This window comes from Coturnix japonica, chromosome 4, assembly GCF_001577835.2.
Source record: "Coturnix japonica isolate 7356 chromosome 4, Coturnix japonica 2.1, whole genome shotgun sequence".
Taxonomy (NCBI): Eukaryota; Metazoa; Chordata; class Aves; order Galliformes; family Phasianidae; genus Coturnix; species Coturnix japonica.
This window is the reverse complement of record NC_029519.1, coordinates 16,039,618-16,061,814: the sequence shown is the minus strand read 5'-3', so window position 1 is coordinate 16,061,814 and position 22,197 is coordinate 16,039,618. Positions and strand designations below refer to the sequence as shown.

General features: G+C 42.3%; 1 protein-coding gene across 4 annotated transcripts in view; it reads right to left on the bottom strand.

Annotated features, from left to right (window-relative positions):
* Positions 1 to 22,197, bottom strand: part of NRK (Nik related kinase) — an 80,680-nt gene that overhangs the window by 26,986 nt on the left and 31,497 nt on the right. For 3 of the 4 annotated variants that reach the window (XR_004307040.1, XM_015860734.2, XM_015860736.2), the window contains exons 7-18: positions 21,844 to 21,974; positions 18,746 to 18,800; positions 16,766 to 16,844; positions 16,221 to 16,396; positions 13,963 to 14,035; positions 13,371 to 13,566; positions 12,357 to 12,524; positions 11,435 to 11,599; positions 8,521 to 8,673; positions 2,305 to 2,436; positions 1,529 to 1,596; positions 308 to 429 (exon numbers count right to left, since the gene is read on the bottom strand). Coding sequence is in view for 3 of the 4 variants with exons in the window: in XM_015860734.2 (XP_015716220.1) it covers positions 308 to 429; positions 1,529 to 1,596; positions 2,305 to 2,436; positions 8,521 to 8,673; positions 11,435 to 11,599; positions 12,357 to 12,524; positions 13,371 to 13,566; positions 13,963 to 14,035; positions 16,221 to 16,396; positions 16,766 to 16,844; positions 18,746 to 18,800; positions 21,844 to 21,974 (1,518 nt within the window). In the remaining variant the exon portion in view is untranslated. The remainder of the gene's footprint in view (positions 1 to 307; positions 430 to 1,528; positions 1,597 to 2,304; positions 2,437 to 8,520; positions 8,674 to 11,434; positions 11,600 to 12,356; positions 12,525 to 13,370; positions 13,567 to 13,962; positions 14,036 to 16,220; positions 16,397 to 16,765; positions 16,845 to 18,745; positions 18,801 to 21,843; positions 21,975 to 22,197) is intronic. The other variant, XM_015860735.2, reaches the window with a different exon arrangement.

The following is a 22,197-nucleotide window of genomic DNA, read 5'->3' as shown; positions in this document are numbered from 1 at the left end:
TCCCTAAGCTCAGCTTTGCTGAGTTTCAGTAGTGTCAGAATGTCCAAGAGAGCTACTTTTTTCACTCCTTAATTGAAGCAATTATTATTATCGTTGTTGTTGTTATTATTATTATTTGTATGGAAATAAGTCTCTAGTCACTTATTGACTCAAAAAAAGGATGTGTTTATATTTATACCACCAGAAGACCTCATTTACACAAACAAACCAACCCAGAAAAACATAACACCCCACACTCCAGAGAAGTCTATTTTATGTGAAGGAACTTGGCAAGTTTTGACTGATGAGCCATTGACTTGGGAATCACCTGAGGTGGATCGGCTGTTCTGATGAGATGCCATCTCCCACGGCTTGTGGCCAGCAGTGCTGCTGCTGCTGCTGCTGTTGAGCTTCAGAGCGTGTCCCCCAGGGGACAGCTGATGGCTGTTACTGATCAGAAAAACAGAAAGCATATCAGGCTATTTGTATTTAGGAACACAACCAAAATGTACCTCCTAGGCCATGGAACCAAGTTCTCTGATGTCAGTGTATGATAAAGTACTCTCTATACAAAAACTTTCTATTCCTTGGTGCTCTAGAGGGCACCCAGTAACCAGAGAAGATGGAGGGGGTACTTCCCTCTGGGCATTAAGTCTGAGAGAATGCAGCTGCCCTATACTGCTGAGTATTCTTCATCCCTGGTTCTTCCTTTTGGGATGTAGAGTACACTCTCCTGATGGGCACACTACCAGAATATTCAAGATCCATCTACAGACAGCATATGTGCCTGCACAAGCTGCTATCAAGCAGATCAAAGCTACAGCCACAAGCTGTAATTACAGTGCCTAGACAGGGAGCTGGGGCCACGACCTCCCTTAGCAAAGTATCCAGGCACAGAATTCCTCCAAAACAACAATGCAGGTGCTAATGCATCACAGAGCATCTGCAAAAGCATCCTGATCAAGCCACCAGCAGCACCCACTCCTGCCACCCCCAGGTGCCAACAGGCTGGTATCCCACAGAACCTGCACTCTCAGCAGTCACTTGCCCTGATGCAAAGGGAAAGTAAAACATTATCAGATGACAAGCAGCTGTTAAATGGCTGCACTATGGAACTGGTGAATGGATGAAGAACTCGTGTGGAAACCACTCTGAAAAGCCGAGCAGGCTGAAACAAATGAAACAACTTGTGGCATGATGCAGAACAGCCTTTATATATTAAAAATACTGCTTTCCATTAGAAGACCAAATTGCCATATGTGAAAAAGAGGAGGAGATCTACAACAGGCTTGTCCGGCTTTAAACTGGGTCCGTCTGTCATTAAAGCTCACATGCTTCTGTCAGGTTTAATATCAGGGATTTGGAATGCTTCAGTGGACAAACTGACACAAAAGGCAAAATAACTGTAGCTGCCATTAAATAAGTTATGAACCCATGTTAGTTTTTGTTTTACTGAGTCTATGCCTCTGGTTTTAAATAAATTGGCTACAGCTTTCCTACTGGCAATAAAATCAGCATTAGTATAAGAACCAAATACTTCAGAGCTTACCTTGAATGGCATCTCTGTTGGCCAGGTTGATCCCTGCTGTAAAATTTGGAGGTTGTCCTTTCTGGAACCTTAAGGATTTAATCAAGTATTTCAGTGCCACTCATGGACTCAGTTAATAATATTTAACTCCATCAATACAAAAATGAGATGTAAAAGAACAGTGCTTCAGTGGGACCTGTGGAGCTGTCTTTCATATCAACCCTGGAATGTGCAAACTAGCAGCAGGTTCTTCTAATTTGCACTGCAATCTATAGGGTGCAGCCTGTGAGTGGTTTGCACCTTTTCCTGGAGTCAGCACAATTCTTGGTCAATATTTAAAGCAGAAAGGGAAACACATCTGCAGTCACTTAATGCAGCTTTTCATAGGTGGTGGATTACCCTGCATTGCTATCTAACTGTGCATATCAAAAGGGGTGGGAAAAGTGGGGAGGAGTAAAAGGACAGACAAGCATACAGCCCACCTGCAAAGTATTAAATGAATGCACATACACACAGCCCAGACAAACACCCTTGTTCTTAGGAATAGCTTAAAATAACGAAACAAAACAACAACTTCACCTGAATTATACAAATTAACGTGCTTTTTTGCAACAAGCCACAGTGTGTGCAGAAATGAAGCAAATCCTAATCTATAGAGTCTTCATTCTAGATTAGCGAGACCCAATGTACAAGTGATGGCATTCACAAAGTGAAGGACATGGATAGCACAGAGTGGAGGGGAACTGAGCCAAGTGCTAGCAGCTGCAGACAGTGCCAAACACCCAAGTCTTACATACCTTTGGGGGCTGTTCTTCACTTTGACTCCCATTCCAGAATACGTCATCCTGTCCAAGGCCAACTAGTGTGGTCACCATGTCCGACAGCGAGCTGCTGTGGTACACATCTTTACTGGCTTGGAAATTGTCACACTTGAAACAAACAAAAATAATGAATTGTATTTCTCCATTTCCATCTCCATTGTATAGACAACATGTCCCAGTGCCAACAGTTATCAATGGTTCTGTCTCAGAGATCTAATTTTTAGTAAATGCATAACGAGGATTGTGCTTTGATCCAACCCTACTCACCTTGTTTGGTGCCAAGTTATTTATTCCCAGCTTGTTAGGTACAAACATTTCAAGGTGAAGAGCACAATATTAAGAACATAATGTACATATATACATACAATGTACATATAAAAACATGCTGTACATGTATCTTGTACTGTTTTATCTGTGGAGGAGCTAACATGCTATTGGCAATGCACACAGAACTGTTTAACCAAGTGACACAAAAATTACAGCTATGCATACTTCATGCAATCCTAACCGATACTTCCATTTCAGAACTGAGATATTATAATCATAGTGTAAATCCATCTCCCCTAAGTTAGATGCTAGGTAAGCAGTGTACCACTCAATCTAAAATACTCAAGAGTTGTTCCTCTAACTTCCTGTATTAAAATAAACACATAAATAAGGAAAGTTCCCTTGAATTCTACACATTAATAATCTATCACACTCGAGTCTTCCAAAGGGGAAGAAAGGAAAAGAGCTAAAAATGTCAACTGAATGCACTGATCCTCCATGAAATGAGAAATCTTCTTGGACACAAGACTGAGGCAGAAAACATGGAAATGGAGTGTGTGAGATGGGTCCATCCAGAGGGACTCCTATGCCAGAACCAAAGGAATGTGATAGAAATAGACAGACAGCGGAGAAGTGCCTGAAGCTGTGCCACTTGGTGCTTCCCCTTGGCATGCAAAGCGGGAGCAGGGTTCCCCATGGAACCTCAGCTCCACACACCAGCATGGGAGGCCCCTTGCCTCAGATGCACTGCAAACTAACAGCCTTGCAGCCCCAAGTACAAAGAAAGAGGCCAGGAATTTTTGTCTGCATCCAAGTTTAAATGCACGAGAATTGGTTCCCCAGTATGTAGCTCAATTTTAAGAGAAGATATTTACACTATTAAAAAATAGTGCAGAGTAACAGAACTGCACGCAGGTTTTCCTTAACAGAAGCATGAACTCCCCATGACTCTAAAACCATTTAAATACCATACTTTGAAACTTCTGAAACTCTTTGAAGATGTCAAATAACCACTCAAATGTCCCTTCACAACCTCTGAGTCCAGCAAGGACAAGTCAGCTGCAGAAAGACACTTCTGAGGAGTCTGCCTGGTTAAATATTCAGGTGCTTCTGCTGCCTTTTGGGGATAACACGTCCTGTGGGCTCCCTTTAAGGAAAACAGCTTTTTCAGCAGTTACAACATCCTATAATCCGTGTCCTTGCATTTTGTCAAAACCACCTTTTTTGTCCAACATGACTGCCGCTAATAATAGCTTTTAGTTAACCAGAATTATTTTAACAGCAAAGTGACTCATCTTAGGGGCAGGAACAGCTTTTATAGCAACTATATTATTATCAGAATATAGGAAGATATTTTTCCTGCCCAGTTTTTCAACAAGATACTTAAATTTCTTCCTAAGTTCCAGCTTTGGAACCCTGCAGTGTACCAGAAAACTGCTCCTGCTTCAAAGTGGGGACGAGCTTTGCTGAATGACAATTTAAGTGACTGAGAAACACTAAAATACAAACATTCCCTCTGCAGATGGTACCCATTTGGCAGGGACAGCCCAGTTCTCCAGTTCCATGTAAAGCCGAGATGTGCTGCCTGTTTCTGGGATGATTTTCCGGGCTGAACAGGGCTGTGAGCAACCTGGTCTGGGGGGAGGTGTCCCTGCCTGCAGCAGGGGGTTGGAACTAAATGATCTTCAATATCCCTTCCAACCAAAACCATTCGATGATTCTGCTGGACTTAAAAGATCGTACAACTCCAAAGCAAAGTGAAAATGTCTTAGATAACCCCCAAATCACAGTGTTTGGCATGCCCTTAAGCTTCTACAGGTAAAATTATTTGTGCAGTGAAAAAAAAAACCACAATAAAAATGCACCTAATAATGAATCTAAACTACACAGACTTGAACCTTAAACCGTTATTATTCTAAGTAGTACTAAAAGAAGAGCTGCTCCTCTGGTGCACAGAAAGTGCAAGGAGCCAACATGTTACCTACCAGGTGCCTTCGAACCACAAAGGTACACCTCAAAGAGCTAAGGCTAAAGACCTACTGCTTCCTAACAATAGTAAGGCTATATAGTACAAAAGACCAATTAGATCAAGAGAATTTAGGAACAAGATGTTTTAAAAAGAGAGGCTGTATTGTTCCTTTTGGGGCACATCCAAGCTATGAATTTGAGTTGAATCTTCATATGGGAGTAGATATGTGCAACTGCTATTACAAAACAGCATAAGGAGAAGGACTACATTAAACTTATGAATAGATCTGGGATACTGAGTCAATCAATGACCTAATGCACAGCTAATTATTCTAATACCTTTAGCTTTCTTGTTCTATTTTTGCTGCATTACTCCAGACAGTAGAGAACCAGATAGCAAATCCTACAGGACAAACAGAAGAGTCAATTAAAAAAAGGAGTTTCTTTCAGGTGTGGGCTAAATCTCTCCTCTACTCAGACACTAGGAAATGCTGGGCAGACAGACAGACCCAGTGACTCTATTCACAGCCTTTGAATCCCATGGGCTGACCAGAACGGCTCATCTCACTGCCAGAGAGCCCCATCGCCCACTGTACTGCAGCTCATCAGAGGCAGAACAGGTAAAAAGCAAGTGGAAATGGGATGCTCTGATCCGGGAATATCTCACATTTCCCTCACTAGACAGACATAGTAAAAGTCACTAAGAAACTATGCTCGTTGCCCCTCAGGATCTGCATTAGGATTTCCAGTGAGATTGTTGTGAGAGAGGTTTGGGGACCTGGGCGGTGCCATACAATCTTGTATGATGGGATCATTTAGAATAAAAAGTCTTTTTGCCTGAGCAGAGTACTGATGACAGATGATTCCTCCCTCTCAAACATGGCTGGCAGTTCCTCAGCGCAGACATCTGTGATGAATTCAGCTTGCATTTTAACTCTGCGGTTCACTTTTACTTTAAATCAACAAGGCACCCACGTACTGAACTCTGCAAGTATATTGCTGCAAGACTTTTCATCTCCAGGTGACTAACTGGCCCATCACTCATATTGCCTTCTCACTTTATGAAGTTAACGCAGGCAGCGTTTCCCAACACAGCTATTAGCATCAACAGCTGCTGCCAGCCAGCAGAATGAAACACAACCCTTAAGAAGATTTATAAATTGCCCACTGAAGTTCATCTGGTTTCCATGCTAACACAGCAGGTAAAACCACGGATTGGCTTCTCCCCGTCCACATGGTCCCTACCTGCTGGATCATCGACCTGTGCGTGGGTAACAGGGCAGCTGCCAGCAGGGAGTGAAATCACACAGTAATGACTATAAATTGCTGCCTGCTACTATCCCTAAGTAACACTATTACTTAACATAGCGTTAAACTTTTATTATGTAGTTTCTGTCAAGGAATGTGAAAGAGGGTGATAAACTCCTTCATCACTTTGTCCCTTATCACTCCCTGAACAGCTGGGAGAAGTGCGACCAAATAGAAAAGCCCCAACAAGGTGCAAAGGGACAAAGTGACATATCCTGGGCAAAGTGGGAGGCATGGTCATAGCCATGCCAGGATGCAGCTCCTTTCACCCACAAAGTGATACAATAACAGGGCAGGACTCCTCTCTGTACAGTTAGTGTGCTTCTGCAGAATTCCAGATGCCCTGAAGTATGTGCTCTATAGCTTCTATTATAGGGCATAAATATTCACCTGAAGGGAGTTGCCCAAGGCTACGATATAAGCACCTTTCTTGTAGACCTTGCAGCTGCTCTCCAGGGAATCAATGCTACAGCCATCAATTTAGACCAGTCACAAAACTCATGACTTAAGCTGCCAAATGTGCCATGGTAAAAAAAAAGGATGTGAAAAGATACACAAATATTTTCTGAAGGTAATGCTATTGGGTGAAACTGGGCCTTTCCTTTCCTGACAGCTGTCCATGTTGATTCTGCCATCACCGCCAGGACCTGAGGAGGCTATCAGTCAGCTAGTACCTACCTCATGCAGTCTCACTCCAGGGCATGTGCAGAAGCAGTGGAACACTGGGCCTGGAAGCCTGCTCTGGGGGAACCCTGACTCAGGGGGCAGGAGGAGGCACAAAGTGCATTGAGAAATACAGTGTGAGGAGGCAGAACACCAGTGCTTCTACAGGAAAGGTTGAGCTAGGACATGCTGAGCTCAGCACAGCCAGTACACAGCAATGCCAAGATTCCAGTGGCTAGAACTAAGCTTAAGAAGAGCTTGGGATAGGATCATAGTAATAACCTGTAATAGCATGTGGCCTCAAAGATGTCCGAGGGCCCACACTGCTGCTCGGGTTCAGCAGCAAGGCACTGTGCTGTGCCACCAGAGCAGCTGTGCTAACACTAACAATCCAGGCACTCCTTCTCTGTCTCACCTTCCCCCTTTTGCTCCAGAATCCAACAGGCAGGGAAGTGAGGCCACCAGACACCACAGCAGCACACAACCAATGCCCAAGGCTCATCCAAATGCCACCTGGTCATGGATGCCACCAGCAAACCCACATGGAAATGACCGGAGAGGTAATCAGAAGCTATGATTGCACATCCTCCTTGTTGAGGGGACATCTGAACACACAAATGAACTGCTGCAGGGGAAGGTAACAGTAATAAGATTATTCCAGCCACTTTATGTTTTTCAAAACAAGTGGAGATTTTCAGTAAGTGCTCACACTTACAGCAGTTTATTCGTTTTCTGCTTGCTGTCTTGCTTTTCTTTATATATGCTTACAGTCCCTTCTGAAAGAAACATAACTGCAGTCTAAGCTACTCATTTCAAACACTGTCAAAGAATAGGATGTTGAAAGGAAGCTGAGTTTTTGGGCACAACGGATACTCTGAATTTGCACTCCTGGAGCTAGTACATATAGCAGGAGCTAAAATGCTTTGAGAAGAATCCTAATGCAGGACTTCCTCAGGGTGTTCTCGCTGTATAAGTAGAGTGATCTTTTTTGGGTACCACTTCAGGTATATTTAACACTGAAATTTTTCAAGTGACACAACAGATTCAAGTGACAGATGTTGGGTGACTTCTGTCAAACCGATAAAATCACACAGAAGCTTCAGAGCTAAGTGCAAAAAACAAGGAGAAAACAGAAGCACCCTGGAACAAGGGAGGAGTGAAAAGCTCAGTCTTGGAGGTGTAACAACATGAAAGTATGTAAAACACTTTGCATCTCAACAAGAAAGCAAGCACATCACCATGTGTATAAATAAGAGAGATCACCTCAGCCTGTAGTCCCATCACAGGACAATGCATTTGCTGGGGCACAGTGGATGTGCACAACACAGGACACAGAGGACATCTCTTTTTGCACTCAGGAGTCCCTCATGCACGTTTTGAAGTATTAACTCTTATTCACAGGTGTGGGTTAGAAGACCTAGAAAATGCTGATGCAGAAACTGAAGACTAGAAGCAGAACTTCGCAGGCCTGCCATGCTCTACCCACAGGCAAAACCTGACTCTGCATTGGTAACTACTCCTTACTCCATTTCCGTATACTTTTAGATTATTTCATAAGACCACTAACAATCTCGCTTGTGTACCTAGTCTTCAGGGATACAAATTTTGACTTCAGAGTTGTTCTGTAAACTGCCACATATATTTATGGCACCATATAAATAATACATCATCCAGGGGCTATCACAGTGCAGTCATTCAGGCTTTTTATGAAACAGAGAAGAGTAATATCAGAGAGTCAGCAGTCAGGAATCAAGCGTATAAAAATAACTGTTATCTAAACCTAAGCTGCAATGCATAGGTAAAACTCCACTTGTAACTTAGCAGCACAAGGTGGCACTGAAAATCAGAGGCAAGCTCTCATGGGCCTCCATCAGTTATGGCAGGAGTGAGGGGAACCAGGTCTGTGGTGCATTGCTCTGCTCAGGCATCTCCTGTGCTTCCTCCCCACATCAGGGCAGTGATACCACACCCATACTCATGTCATACCTGCACTAAGACGGCTCTCTGCAGTGCAGGGGTGCAGGGGCTGGAGCTGCTCCCAGAGCCCACCCTCGCCTGTGGCATGGCGTCATGCCCCAGTGCTGCAGGCCACTGCAGGGCAGGCTGGATGCCATCACTTCTCTTTCTTCGACCCTCAACCTGCAAAGGAGAAAAGAAGAGGCGTGTTGTGCACTCAGCTTCACAGCCTGGATACTCTCCAGCAGCAGCACAGAACCGCACTGACTCTGATGGACCTCCCTGCTGGGGAGAGGTCAGCCCTGGCACAATACAAACCAGCACTGCCTCTCCATTTACAACTCTATCTTTCTCATTAACTTTCCAAACCACAGCAGGACAAGAGGCACCTGACATGCCTGAGCTGCTATCTGCTTTATTCTAGGCTATTCTGCTTGCTGCAGGCTATGGTTTTAGCTGGGAGGAACCATTTCTCTGCATTTATTTACCTTTGACAGCATGCAACCTGTTTTGCTGTGAATTTATTACCCTCTTCTACAACACTGTCTTTACTGCAAGCAGCTTTCTATGTTGAGACACTTGTAATGCTCTGTTGTTTGGTATGTTAACTGCTCTATGGAAAAGTCCGAGAGACACGATCTAGGTCCAACAGAAAGAAAGGAAAGGTCCTTCTATTCCCTGAGGGCACCTCTTATGACAAAAGCTTCATCCCATGGTTTTGACCCCACTGCTCTTCCCAGTTTCATTCAACACGACTCTTTGTCATTCTCTAGCATAAATCTTTAGCTTTGATTTAGCAGTCTAGGAACAGCTCTACTCCACAAGCAAGAAATGAATGCCATCTTGTACCCAGTTGTCTCTGTCTGGGTAGAAGTTCTTAGTGGTGCCTCTCACTATATCTGGGTGTTTGTGCTAACAAACACAGGGGAGTAAGCATATTCTGAATCCATCCTAGAAACCTGTTGAGGAGGTGGAAATGATTCCCCTTAGTCCCACAGATTTTAACTGGGGGCAGAGGGAAAGCAGCCTAAAAAGGTATTAGACAAGCAACCACAGCCAAATATCAAGAAATTCTAGCTCTGGTAAACTGAGAAGTTATGTTACTCTCGAGGCCAGATCTTCACTACTTGCAGCTCCTAACAACAAAAGGCAAATTTTATCAAGGAGAAGAAAATGTAAAAATTAGAGTGGTTTCACTAAACTAGAAATGATAATTTAACTTCCACCTCTGCTCTCAATAAGTATTTGCAGGCAGCATATTATGATCCAGATGCAATTATCACTGTTAAAAGCAGTCGAAACTTTAAAGCATTCCCGACTCATAACCAGTTATGTCAACTGACTTCATTACAAAGTATCAAAGTTCAACAACAAAAAAAGCAACTTTTTGGCATTAATTAGGATTCAATGGAAGGATCTGCATCTCCCAAGATGTTTTGAGATTAATTAATACTGTAAAAGAATTTGTCCTCAAAACCAGAGTACATGATGGTACCCACCACAGCCATCAATAACAGCATCATGATATGAACCTAAACGGCAGATCTGTGGACGTGATTTCCCTTTTGTTCTCCTACTGTTTCCTTCCACGTGTGCCTAACTCACCTGCAATTAGTAGTATTTTATGTCACCATTACATTAAAAGTTAACAGTGAACACCCACACTACATTCCACGGTACATTTCATTCTGCTACAAAGGGGTCATTTAGGAAATGCATGACAAAACTATAGAAGATTGAGCCAATGTTTTACAGATCTTTTGACTTCTAGCTATAGCAAAATAGAAAAGAAACCTAAATGAATTAAACAGAGTCGTATTTTCTTCCCACGCAATAAAATCTAGCAAAGTATTTCAGTGACTTAGATGTTCTGTATTTAGTGAAAGCAACTCACTGCTCTGTCCACACCCAACTTTCTTTCCAGCCAGAATAACATCCCACCCTCTGTCACCAAATAAATAGTGATTTCCAAAAGAGCTCATTCAAATTTCAATAATGGTTTGTTTAATCAGCCAATGCAATAGAGCCTTAGGATCCTGGATAGAAGATTCCACCTCAGGGATCCAGCTGCAGACAGAGGTGACATCAAAGAGGGTGTTTGCTTAAAAACTGCAGGAAAAAGTTAATAAGCAGCACTCTGCATTCCTTCTACAAACTTATACACGTGCTTGGTTTGGGTATTTATGAAAGATTCTCTGCTGCCACCCCTGAGGAGGGATGTGTAAGCTGCTGAGATTTTTGATGCTGACCAAGCCAAGCTCTTTGCTCTGCTACTGTGAAATCACACCAGTTACAGAGACAGGCTCATGTACCTGTGAAAAATAAGTGCCAGGAATGGTGAGATAACGTGTGAAATGGACTCAAAGCCTTTAAGTAGAACAAGTTGTAATACAGAATATTTCAGAGTTGAAAAAAAGAATAAAATGGACAAGAATTCTTACTGAGGACTGTACGTGGTTACCCCTTATCCACCAAATCTAATCTACCTAAAATCTGAGCAGATAAAGAAGATGAAAAGGCATCACAATCTGACACAGGGACACAAAGACCTGTGCTTGGGACGCATGACACTATTCTGTGTCTGCCTCAGTTTTGTGAACCCAAAAGTCAGGTAAAGACATCTGTTAGAACCAGATGACACTACCTTAATTCTCTTTGGGAGACAAGAGAATGACAGCTAGTTGACCAGAGGGATCACGATTCCTGGTTCACCACAGCCAAACACTTCTTTCAATTCGAGTAGAAGTGACAGAGACTAACCATTCCTTTTCCTTATTCTCTACATTAATGGAGACCAAAGGCTTTACTGTAGCCTAAATGTATAGAAAGACATAGGTCAAGCTGTTAATTTTATGGTCAGACTGTACTCTAGCATCACCACATCTAGCATCACAGCATAATAAACTGCAACTGCACCAAAACATTACACTGGCTGAGCTGGTACCTCCTTGGTTGTGTTGCTTGATGGAAGATGTGCTGCTGAATTTGAACCCCTGGAAGGCTCCTTCTTCTTCTGCTTGTGGTCATGCTGGAGAGACAGCAGCTGTGTCTGATCCTTGGGGAGAGTTCGATGCCCCTTCTTGTTGTGCTGCACGTCTTCCACCTTTTTCTGAAAGCAGAGTGATGAACATCAGAGAGAACAGTGCCTCAGAGGACAACTGAGGTGACTGCTGGAAATACTGGCTTTTCAAAAGAGCAAAATGAGCACAACTGCAGCAAGACTGACAGAAAAGCCACAACTCTAGGGAAAAGAAAGCAAAAAACAACTCCAAACATTGAAAGTTTGGCTTTTGGAACAGCACAACAGAAACCTGAATTTTTTCTTTTTACTTATCCTAAAAACACAGGGCTTTAATTAAACATTCCATGAGTGCTTCTTCTTGATTATGAATCAGCTCATCTGCTGCAACTTTAGGATAACATTGCAGTCAAGGTGTCAGACTTGACAATGAGACCTCAGCATTAAAGTAACCTTGATTTCATTTTTACTTTGTGAGTCAAAGACTGTCCTTTGTACAACCCAAAGCAAAACTGAAGACTCGAGATTTAAGCTTAAGTTGAACTTATGCTGGAAACTTTCATGGTGAAGGTACCTTAAATCAGATTAAAGTGACTGAAGACAACTTCAGCAAGGAGAAACAGCAGTGACGGAACTGCCACCCTCAAGGAGAGGAAGTGTCATTGCTGTAGCTCAGTTAGTAATTTGCATGTTACATCCAAAGAAGGTTGTATTCGAGAACAAGAGGCAGAAATGCATTAAAAAGTCATTCTCTGATCTGTGACTCAGTGGATGGCAACAACCCCAAGGGGACTGAGAAAGACATCTACAGGGAGCTGCAAATTGGTGCCAGCAAACCCTTTCATACCTGCTTCTTTTCTGATTTCCTCTGCCCATCTGCTATGAACCGTTCATCATCTTCCACAGCCTTTTTGTCTTCCTGACACCTCTCTTCTCTCCTCTGAACATCCTTAGCCTCAGCCCACCTCTGCTCACACTCCTGCTGCCTTCGGAGCTCTTGCTCTCGCCTCTGATGCTGGAAGAGAGCCAGGGAATAACACTGCTTATTTTGTTTTCCTTTTGTACCCACCAATTATTTATGCCAGTAGTCATTAATCACAAGGCCCATTTCCTGAGGTGCAGGCAGTAATACGGGATACCTAATAACAATACAACAGGAGCAGACAGCCACAAATTGCCATCACAGTAATGATCAAATTTGAAAAGAAACCTTTGCCCTTTTGGCAGCTGAAGGCTGATCTGCCATCCATTTGGGCAAGTATGTTTACTTTTTTTTTGTGATCAACAGCTAATCTTTCTGCCATTTGGAGAAGGAAGGGTTTTCTGAGAGTCCCCCGGTTTTGCTGGAACAGCATCATGCTTCACAAATGCCACTGCTTGCACAATGCTTGGACTTCATCAGATGTTCTTGAGAAGAGACCCGATAGTGATTTAGCCATGTCTGCCACACCATCATGTGTAAGACAGCTGAAAAGGCTTTTATCTTGTAATATCCTTAAAAGAAGCAGGGCCAGAACTCTGGATCAGGAAGAGAGATTCAGAATGGACAATGCACAAGAGAAATAAACCAGGAACTCTCACCCTATTTGCTTGGACTTCTACAGCCAAGCTCAAGAGAAATGTCCTGCATCTGCAGCTCCCAAAGCTGAGAGCAGGTTGTCAACAGAAAAAGAACAAAGCCCTTTTAAAATCACTTAATATCATTGTGTTCTAAAGTGATACAGTTCTCCCAGTGTTAAACCTGCATGACAGGTTGTGCTGACAATTTAGCACAGCCTTCTTGCCTTTCAAAGCCTACTTTCAACAGGCATATTTTTTATTTGTGAGGGGATGTGGAATAACATTGCAAGCCAGTTCCTACATCCTCCAGCCTCCTCCTTTGCTCTTTCTGCTGCTCGATGCGTTTCTGCCGCTCTGTCAGCAGCTGCTTCTTGTATTTCTCCTGGTCCTTCAGCTGCTGCTGCTGGCGCTGAGGGTCAGAACGGTTTTTGTTCTCTTGCTGCAGCCTCAGAAACTCACGTCGGAGGGTTGACTCTCCAGGGAGATTAACTATGGAGCTGAAACAAAATACAAGTTTCTGTATGACTAAACTTAACATTAAAGCAAGGAGAATACAAAGAACTGCTTGTTGTCTTGTGTTAGCAAATGAAAACGTTTTGATAAATCTTTGCCATGTTGACTATGCATCTGCATTTACTGTGCTACAAAGCAGCCTGAAGCTGATCACTGGCTCCTTCATTTGAGACTTTCCTCTCTCATGCTTGGGAATGAAGTGGCAGCTTGAGACACTCAGCATTTATATTCAATAGCTACAAAACCGTTAAAGCTATCAGAGTGGATACAGTAGATAAGGGATTTAGAGTAAGGCAAGAAAGCAAATCTGCGTGAGAAGAACTGCCTTCAATGAGAACAGGTTGGCCAGTCAGATTTTGTATTCTAGTCATAAAATTAACCTTGGTTCTCCTTCATCTTCATTCAGCTCATCATCTTCCTCCTCACTTCCACTGTAATCATAGTCCGTTTCTTCTACCAAAAAAAAAAAAAAAAGAGAGAGACCAATAAATGCCAGTGGAGGATGGTGCTATTTAAGATGTTATCTTGAACTTGGCTTCTGAGCACTAAAACCGAACTGCATGGAGCTCATCAGGAATTTAAAAGCCCCAGGTTGCACTAAGCAGCAGAAGATATTCAGGTATTCAATGCAAAGCCTACCTCAGACTACAAGTCAAAGGGCCCCTTTATGTATTTTCACTTTTTTCCCTCACTAGCTACATCGTTTTTGCAAAACCAACTTGTTTTTACAGTCTGCAATATAATAACCAAAGCCAACTGTGATAGCCAACCCTCCCAACAACATTAACAGCAGGGTTATTTCATGTATAAATTTAGATATGGGATAAAAGACTTATACTGACCTTTTTTTGCTATTGCATGCCTTCTGCACAACTAAACGAAGGCCTTTAGTAAATCTGTTTCTTTTTGTACTAAAATGAACAAATTTAATGGGGATAGTCACAGAATCACAGAATCGTAGGGGTTGGAAGGGACCTCTAGAGATCACTGGGTCCAGCCCCCTACCAAAGCAGGCTCCCTACCCCAGGTCAAACAGGTAGGCATCCAGGTGGATCTTGAATATCTCCAGAGAAAGAGACTCCACAACCCCTCTAGGCAGCCTGTTCCAGTGCTCCATCACTCTCACCGCAAAGAAGTTCTTCCGCACATTCGTGCAGAGCTTCCTATGCTCCAGTTTCTGGCTGTTTCCCCTTGTCCTATCTCCACACACTGCTGAAAATCAAGCAATGTAAGTTTTAACACTGTGGTTCAGGAGAAGATGACCCATATTTTTCATATTCTCTTCAAGAGTACCATGGAGATAACTCAAAAGGGAAGACTGCAAATTAGCATGCCATAATACAGCTAAAATACAGAGCAGGAACAAAGGGGAACTTACTTAACTTTTTTTTGGCATCAATATTTTGAAGCATATAGTCTGGCAGATTCAGACTGTTCTCTCAGGGGAATTTTGATTAAAACCAGCATTTTCCATGTCCAACTGTATCTACTTATCAAAACGTGATTGTTATCATCACATCCCTCAAGTGCACTCACTAACACCTTTTACTGACTGCTGGAGAAGAGCAGGCTCCAGGGTGACCTCACTGTGGCCTTTCAGTACAGGAAGGGAGCTTGCAAGGGAAACCAACTTTTTACCTGGTTTGATAGTGATAGGACAAGGGGAAATGGCTTTAAACTAAAAGAGCCAGATATTGGGAAGAAAAACTTTACTCAGGGTGGTGAGGTGCTAGAACAGGTTGCCGATAGATGCCTTTTTCCTGGAGATATTCACTGTATGGGGCCCTGGGTAGTTTGAACTAGTGGGTTCCAACCAGGCCACAGCAGGGAGTTGGAACTGAATGATCTTTAAGGTGCCTCCTAATCCAAGCCCTTCTACAGTTCTATGATTCTTTGACTACTAGAGTCAGTAAATTCAAACTGCAACAGCAGCTTCATTTTAGGCACAAATATTCCTGTTGTCAGACCAACACTTAAAGAGTTTAAAAATAATTTATCACCTTTACAGCATTCTGTGAGTTTGCCCTCATAGTCACTAATCCTCACAGTGCACCAGCCATTGCAAAACACACAAGAGAATGAGAGGTGGGAGGGTAGGGAAAATCACAGGTCAGCACATCAGTCTGGACATAAGGACCATTCCCACTCCAGTACTGATTCTTCTAGGTTTTAACCTGAAGAATAAGGAACCAGCTCAATTTCTCTCTTTTACTTCATGCATCTAGTATAAAAGCCAAACAATTATATCCATGTGCATGTCACTGGATCTTGGAAGCCTTTTCAAGGACTTGAACTCACAAGCTATAATTAATTTCCTTGCTGCATCACCATATAAAGGTATCAGGAACCAAGAGATGAACTGAGACTAGGAAAGGCTCACTGAGTAGTTTAGATACTCTATTTAGAAAACAGAGGCCTAAGCATTACATACCACTGTGGATCAAGGCTGTTGCAGAGATGTGCAAAATGACCCCACTGCTACCAGCAACTGAACTTTCTCAGTTTTTTTGTGGCACCAGTATTTCAGGTATATCTACCTTTTACTCCACCACCACAAATCAGAAAAGGACCTACTATTGGCACTGTCTTTTACTTTCCTCCTTTTTTCCTTTCTTTTTTTTCCTTTTTGCCACATTACCCTTTTCTCCTTTCTTCTTCCTGGTCCTATCCAGGTGGTCTTTCAGCATGATGCGCACTTGCCGTTCATTCTGCATGTCTCGGATAAATGAGTGCTTAAGCAAAGTTTCAGTGGATGGACGGTGCAAATAATTTTTTACAAGGCAGCTTTCAACAAAATTAAGGAATTTCTTCGACCTTAAAAAGAAAGAAAAATGGTAAAACAATAAGCCTTTCCAACCTGTTTGACGAGAATTACTCCAGAGTGACATAAAGAACTACATTTGCAAGGCTTCATTTTGCACTGGGACTAAAACTGCAGTTACTCATGTCAGCCTTCAGTGATTGCAATGGATGCTGCAAATTATCCACAGACCAAAAGAACAGGCTCGGTTCCCAAAGGCAAACTACTTCTGCACCCATGGCTCACCCCAGCGCTACAAACAGTGGAGGAAAGACAAAACAAATCATTTCAGGGTTTAACAGGATCACGATTTCTTGGACAAGAGAGCTAAAAATCATCGTAAACCCGATGCTGCAGAAATTACACTTTGCACATCTTTTTACCATTTTCTGGATTTCAGCTTTGGGGGTGGGTTCCGCGGGATGAGGAAGAGTGCTCTCATTGGGTGCATGTCACACAGGGCTGCAAAGGAGACCACAGAGTTAAATACACAGCCTGGTATCCAACTACTGCCACCCAGGCAGACCCAACCACTTCTCCCACTTCCTACAGCACCTGCTGCAGGACCTCACTGTTAGTCAGTGCAATTCATGCTACAGCCAAGGAAGTCTCAGATACAAAGAAAGCTTTCACGACAGTGCAGTTATCACCGGCTGCATGAGATATAGTTGAAAGGAAGGCTGCATGCAACTGTGAATGCAACTTTATTCCTATTTTTATATGTAAGGCTTAAAAAGGACATTATAAAAACTCACCTTTTTAGTATATTAAGGGGTAATTTTTCATAAACAGAAGTTAAATTTAGGATTGAAATATGTATATAATGTGATATGCTTTGTTTATGGTTCAGATAAACAATAAAGTACATTTTCACCAAACTCTCGGCTGTATCATTCATGGCATAGAAGAAAATGTAGGATGAAGAAATGTGATGCAAATTGGAGAGCTCATGAACTGTGTCAGTGGAGCAGAGCATATTGGCTTAGCACGTATTTCATCTATTCTGTGTTTTGGGAGCAGGAGCACCATTATTAGACAATTTGCAACAGATCCTACCAATGCATTCAGACACTGTTTTCTTTCCAGCCCACTGTACTTCTGCTTAGTCTTACCGTTACAGAAATGTAAAACTACAAAGAACTCTGACAGAAAGTAAATACCATAATATCTCATATACCTGAGACATTTTATGTGGAATTACAAACAAGTCTCTGTCTGTCACAAAGAAATATCGAGGGTCAGAAGTCTTCCTTCACAAAACAGAGCTACTGAATGACAACTAGTAGGATCTATATGGAGGCTGATTTCTCATGATATGTGGGCGTTCAGAAGTGACTCTCTTAATAGAAATAGATTTGCAGCATTGCAGAAATAGTAAAAACCAACACTATGGCCTGGTTATGCCTTTACTGCCTTCTATTTCTTTCCTGCCTGTAGCTACCTGCCATCATTTCTCACATCTGAGTTGACTTTTGGCCTTTCTCCTCTATGTTTTCAACAGCCTGTGATATAGTGGGGGTAGAAGCTCAAAGAAGTCTGGTTTCTGGATATGGGTCCTATAACCTCATGTACAACAAGAAGAAAAAAAACAACCCACAACACAATGCAATAGAATACGATCTATTGCATTCCCCTGCCAAAAATAGTGATAACATCAATTACAAATGGAATGAGGAATCAGCATGTGAAGCTAAAAATTCTAAGAAAACTGCACAGACCCATGTCTCAGGACGAAGTTAGGCTGAAGCAGTGATTCTGAAAGTGCTCCTCAACTCCAGCTGGATCCAGAGCACTACTAAAAACCAAGCTGGACAGGAAAACAGCCAAAAAGTGTTTCTTAAGCACAGCCTACGTGCTCTTGAGCTCAGGCCAGGGTATAATTTATTTCATCTCCTGTGCTCTCGGCAGTGACCGCGTACACCCTCACAACACAGCTGTTCTGTGGGTGCAGGGGTGGAAGCAGTGTTCTGCAGAAACAAAAAAATATACGAGATCTATGTGACCACCCTGCAGTCACTGATTTCTGCCCAGTGGCTGTGAGACACTAACCAGAGTAGTGAGGGGACAGCAAGGGTCTCCCAGCACACTCCTGCTGCTTGGAGTCATGGACTGAAGCAACTATATGGGACAATATCTACCTAAAGTTAGTAAGAAATTGGGAGTGAAATCAAGGAGGGGAATTGTGAACTTAGGTGTGGGGAGGGGACACAAGAGAGCTGAAATGAGAAAAATTCAGAGATTATTTCTAAGGATCCAGCCATAACCAGATCTTTGTACATCTGCACATTAGTCAAGCATGAGATATTTTAATACAGAACATGTTCACAAATCGTAGAGCCCCCTCCCTGAACCAAACCACTTACGAGGAGCTCCTTCAGCCATTTCAATAGCAGTGATTCCCAAGGACCAGAGGTCACTCTGCAGGAAAAGAAACATTGCATGTTTCAACTTAAAACACTCAAGCTTTTTTTTTAGTTTTCCTTTGTTCCCCTAGAATTCTCTTGGATCAAGTTATTTTTGTGCGAGAGCAACATACATTCTGCTCCTTCCCTTTCCCTCCTGAGCTTTTAGGAAAGAAATGTGCTAGCAGCCAGAAGCTTCCCATTCCCCATGCAGTTGTGAATAGCTGATTCATCATTTAAGCAGACAGCTCTAAAACGTAAGCTTTCTGCATTCATAAAACGCAAAAGAGTTGGAGTACAGCAGACACCATTTAACTACACAGCTTACATCTTTAAGCTATTGCTATGAGGCACAACACTGGATGATCTCAAAGGTCTTCTCCAGCCTTGGTGATTCTATGATTCTATAAACAGTGTCCTGTGCTCTGTTCCAGGCCAAAAAAATCTTAGTCTTAATGCTTCTATCACAGCAGTCATTGCTGAGTTTCTGCACTGACAAAGCTTAAATTGCAATCTGAATTTCTGCCCACAAAGTCTCCAGTCACATATTTTTGTGCACACGGAAGGAAATTCAGACTGGAGTTTCCATTATCAGCTTATCTGAATGCTAAAGGCCAGATTTTGATCACAAAAGGTCAATTGGGAACGCAACCAATGACTGCAAAAAAACTGTCACAGGCTTCTGCTTGATTAATCATGTACAGTATTTTGGTGTCCAAAAGTAGTTAGATGAAAGGCATGTGATCAAACCAACCTACAGGGTTTATCTAAAATTATATTTTAAAAGGCTGCAACAGAAGACAAATCTACAAAGATTAGCAGCTCATATCCAGCCCAGAACTCTGCTTAAACTTGACTTTACTAACAGAACCTTCTCAATTCAGCTGCTCTGAGCTGCTTCATGCAAGCTGGAAACCTGTCTGTGTTACAGTTTGTAGAGACATCTGAGAATATAACTAAGGGGACCCTGACTTGCTATGAAATACATGACAGAAAATTAAAAAGCCTTCTAGAGGTAGTATTGCAGGCTCTGGGGATAATGGGAAAAAGAACCAGGCTGCAAAGTACTGTGGTTTCTTGTTTTAAGGTGTGAGATGCAAACAGCTGAAGTGGAAAACGGTAGCTGCATTTGAAAGACTGATGTGTATAATAGGTACACATGCATATATTTTTTCACTGATTTGTTCGAAGTTTTGCCACTTTTTAACAGAACAAGAAGTTACAGACATTACAGAATGGCTTCCTGCTACTCTCTCCATCATATCAGTCATAAATCTCTGTAGAAAAGATACCTTCTGAGTCACAGCATCGTTTGTGTGGCTGTTTGTTACTGAAGGCAAGGAAACCTCAAGAAGTAGGTATGCATGTTCCTAATGCTTATATCTTCCAAAAAGAAAATCAAGTGGTTTCAGAAAATGAAGACAAGATTCGTTTTCTGAGGTTTCAGTACGAGGTTTACATGGTATGAAAAATAAAATAACATCCAAGAACATTCCTTGGTCATGACTGCCACTCACAACACGACTCCACACTGCCAGTGCAGCACAGATCTCAGTGAGGGAGAATCATAGCCCCTGAAACAGGAGAAAACAGAGGTAATAACAGGCTCTTCTAATAAAGTTTCTGAAGCCACAGTTAAAGTAGCCAAGTAGCAGCCATGAGAACACCAGGATCAAGAGAGTGACCAGGGGAAGGGCTGCTCAGGAAGCCATCCCTGGAAAACAACATGAAGCCTAAGTGTAGGCAAATGAATGACAACACCACTGGAAGTAATTCAGAGGACAAAGAGTCATAAGTCTCTTCAGAACAGCAGTGGTATATTAAAGAAGAAGAACAAGAAAAAGTATACGTAAGAGCTGTTGATGGCAACCAAAATGCAGAGCACACTGGTCATCTCAAAAGATAAATTCTTCTTTCAATGAAGAAATTATTATAAGCTTGCATAGGAGCAAAAATGATGACAGGAATCACTTAATTAGTGAATACAACAAGAACAGATAAGTCCTCTGTATTCACTCAGTCGTTTCTGTTGAGAAATTGGTGGTGAGTAATCAACAGCATTAGGATGGGTACTGCTACTGGGTCTGGAGAGGAAACAATTCCCACCTCCTTAGCACTGGTGACCACATCAGAATGGCTGTGACCAAATCCAGTCTGCATGTGTAAAGCAGAGGGCCACAGAGATTATTAGGGGCCTTGAGCTGGGAGGCTCCAGGTTGAGAAAGCCTGGACCATTCAGGGGATCTTGGCACAAACTCCTCATGGGAAAAGAATAAAGAAGACCAAACCAGTCACAGGGAAAGGAGAAGAGGCAATAGGTACAAACTGAAATATAGGAAACTCTGTTCAAACGTAAGTCTTATTTACTGTGACAGTTGTAAATACAGGCACAGGTTGCCTGGAGGTGCTGTGGAATCTCTGACGTTGAATATATTCAAAACCTGAGTGGACATAAGCCACAGGTGGACAGCCTGCTCTGGCTGACTCTGCTTCAGTAAGAGTTTCAGTGGACAACCTCCAGAGGTGCCTTCACCCCTCAGCTATCGCATGAATGACCAGAAATCATTCTGGGATGGAAAACCACTTGCAGGTGCATGTTAATAAATGAGCGATGAGTTACGGTAATTAATACCAACTAAGTCAGGATTTACAACTAAGTACAGAGTAAAATAGCTCTTTTACAGAAGAGAGTGACACCTTGTCATATTAGCATTACATTGTTTGTCAAGCATTCCTTCCAAATTTATCTCTTTTTTTCCCTTTCCATCCTTATTTGTAACCTCCATATATATACACACATACATATCAGTGTTCTGTTGCACAGATTAATGAATGCATATTGCAGATATAAACAACACAAAAAAACCACACTCATAGCGAAACGCTCCAGTCTTAAAAAGAGTCACCACCCACATACTACAAATACTTCTATTTGCACAGTTATAACATTATTGTGGTTTAAAAGAAAGGAAGTTTGAACTTTTCGTGTGCAGTACTCGAGAAAAATTTCAGCAACAACTCATCTGTTTTGCTATCTGAGGCTAAGTTGCAACACTTACTCGGTAATCATAGGTAGAATCAGGGTTCTCCTCACAAGCAATGACCTCAGGGGCCATCCAGTAAGGCGTTCCAATGAAGGTATTTCTTCTCCCAATAGTTCTATCCAGTTGGGCGCTTACACCAAAATCCACTGAAAAGTCAAGGAAGGGTAAAGAAATTACTAAAGGGTTGTATTCATCTGGCAGAGCACTTGCTTAACTACTTTCATACTTTTTGGATACCAAACCTTTGGGCTTGAATGTGTATCACACCTGATACAAGTTCTCATAGCACATCTTGTCCAGTAACTGAAATTAAGTGGAAAAACTGAAGTTTAATCTAAATGCAAGCCTGAGTAGGACCTGAGATCTTTA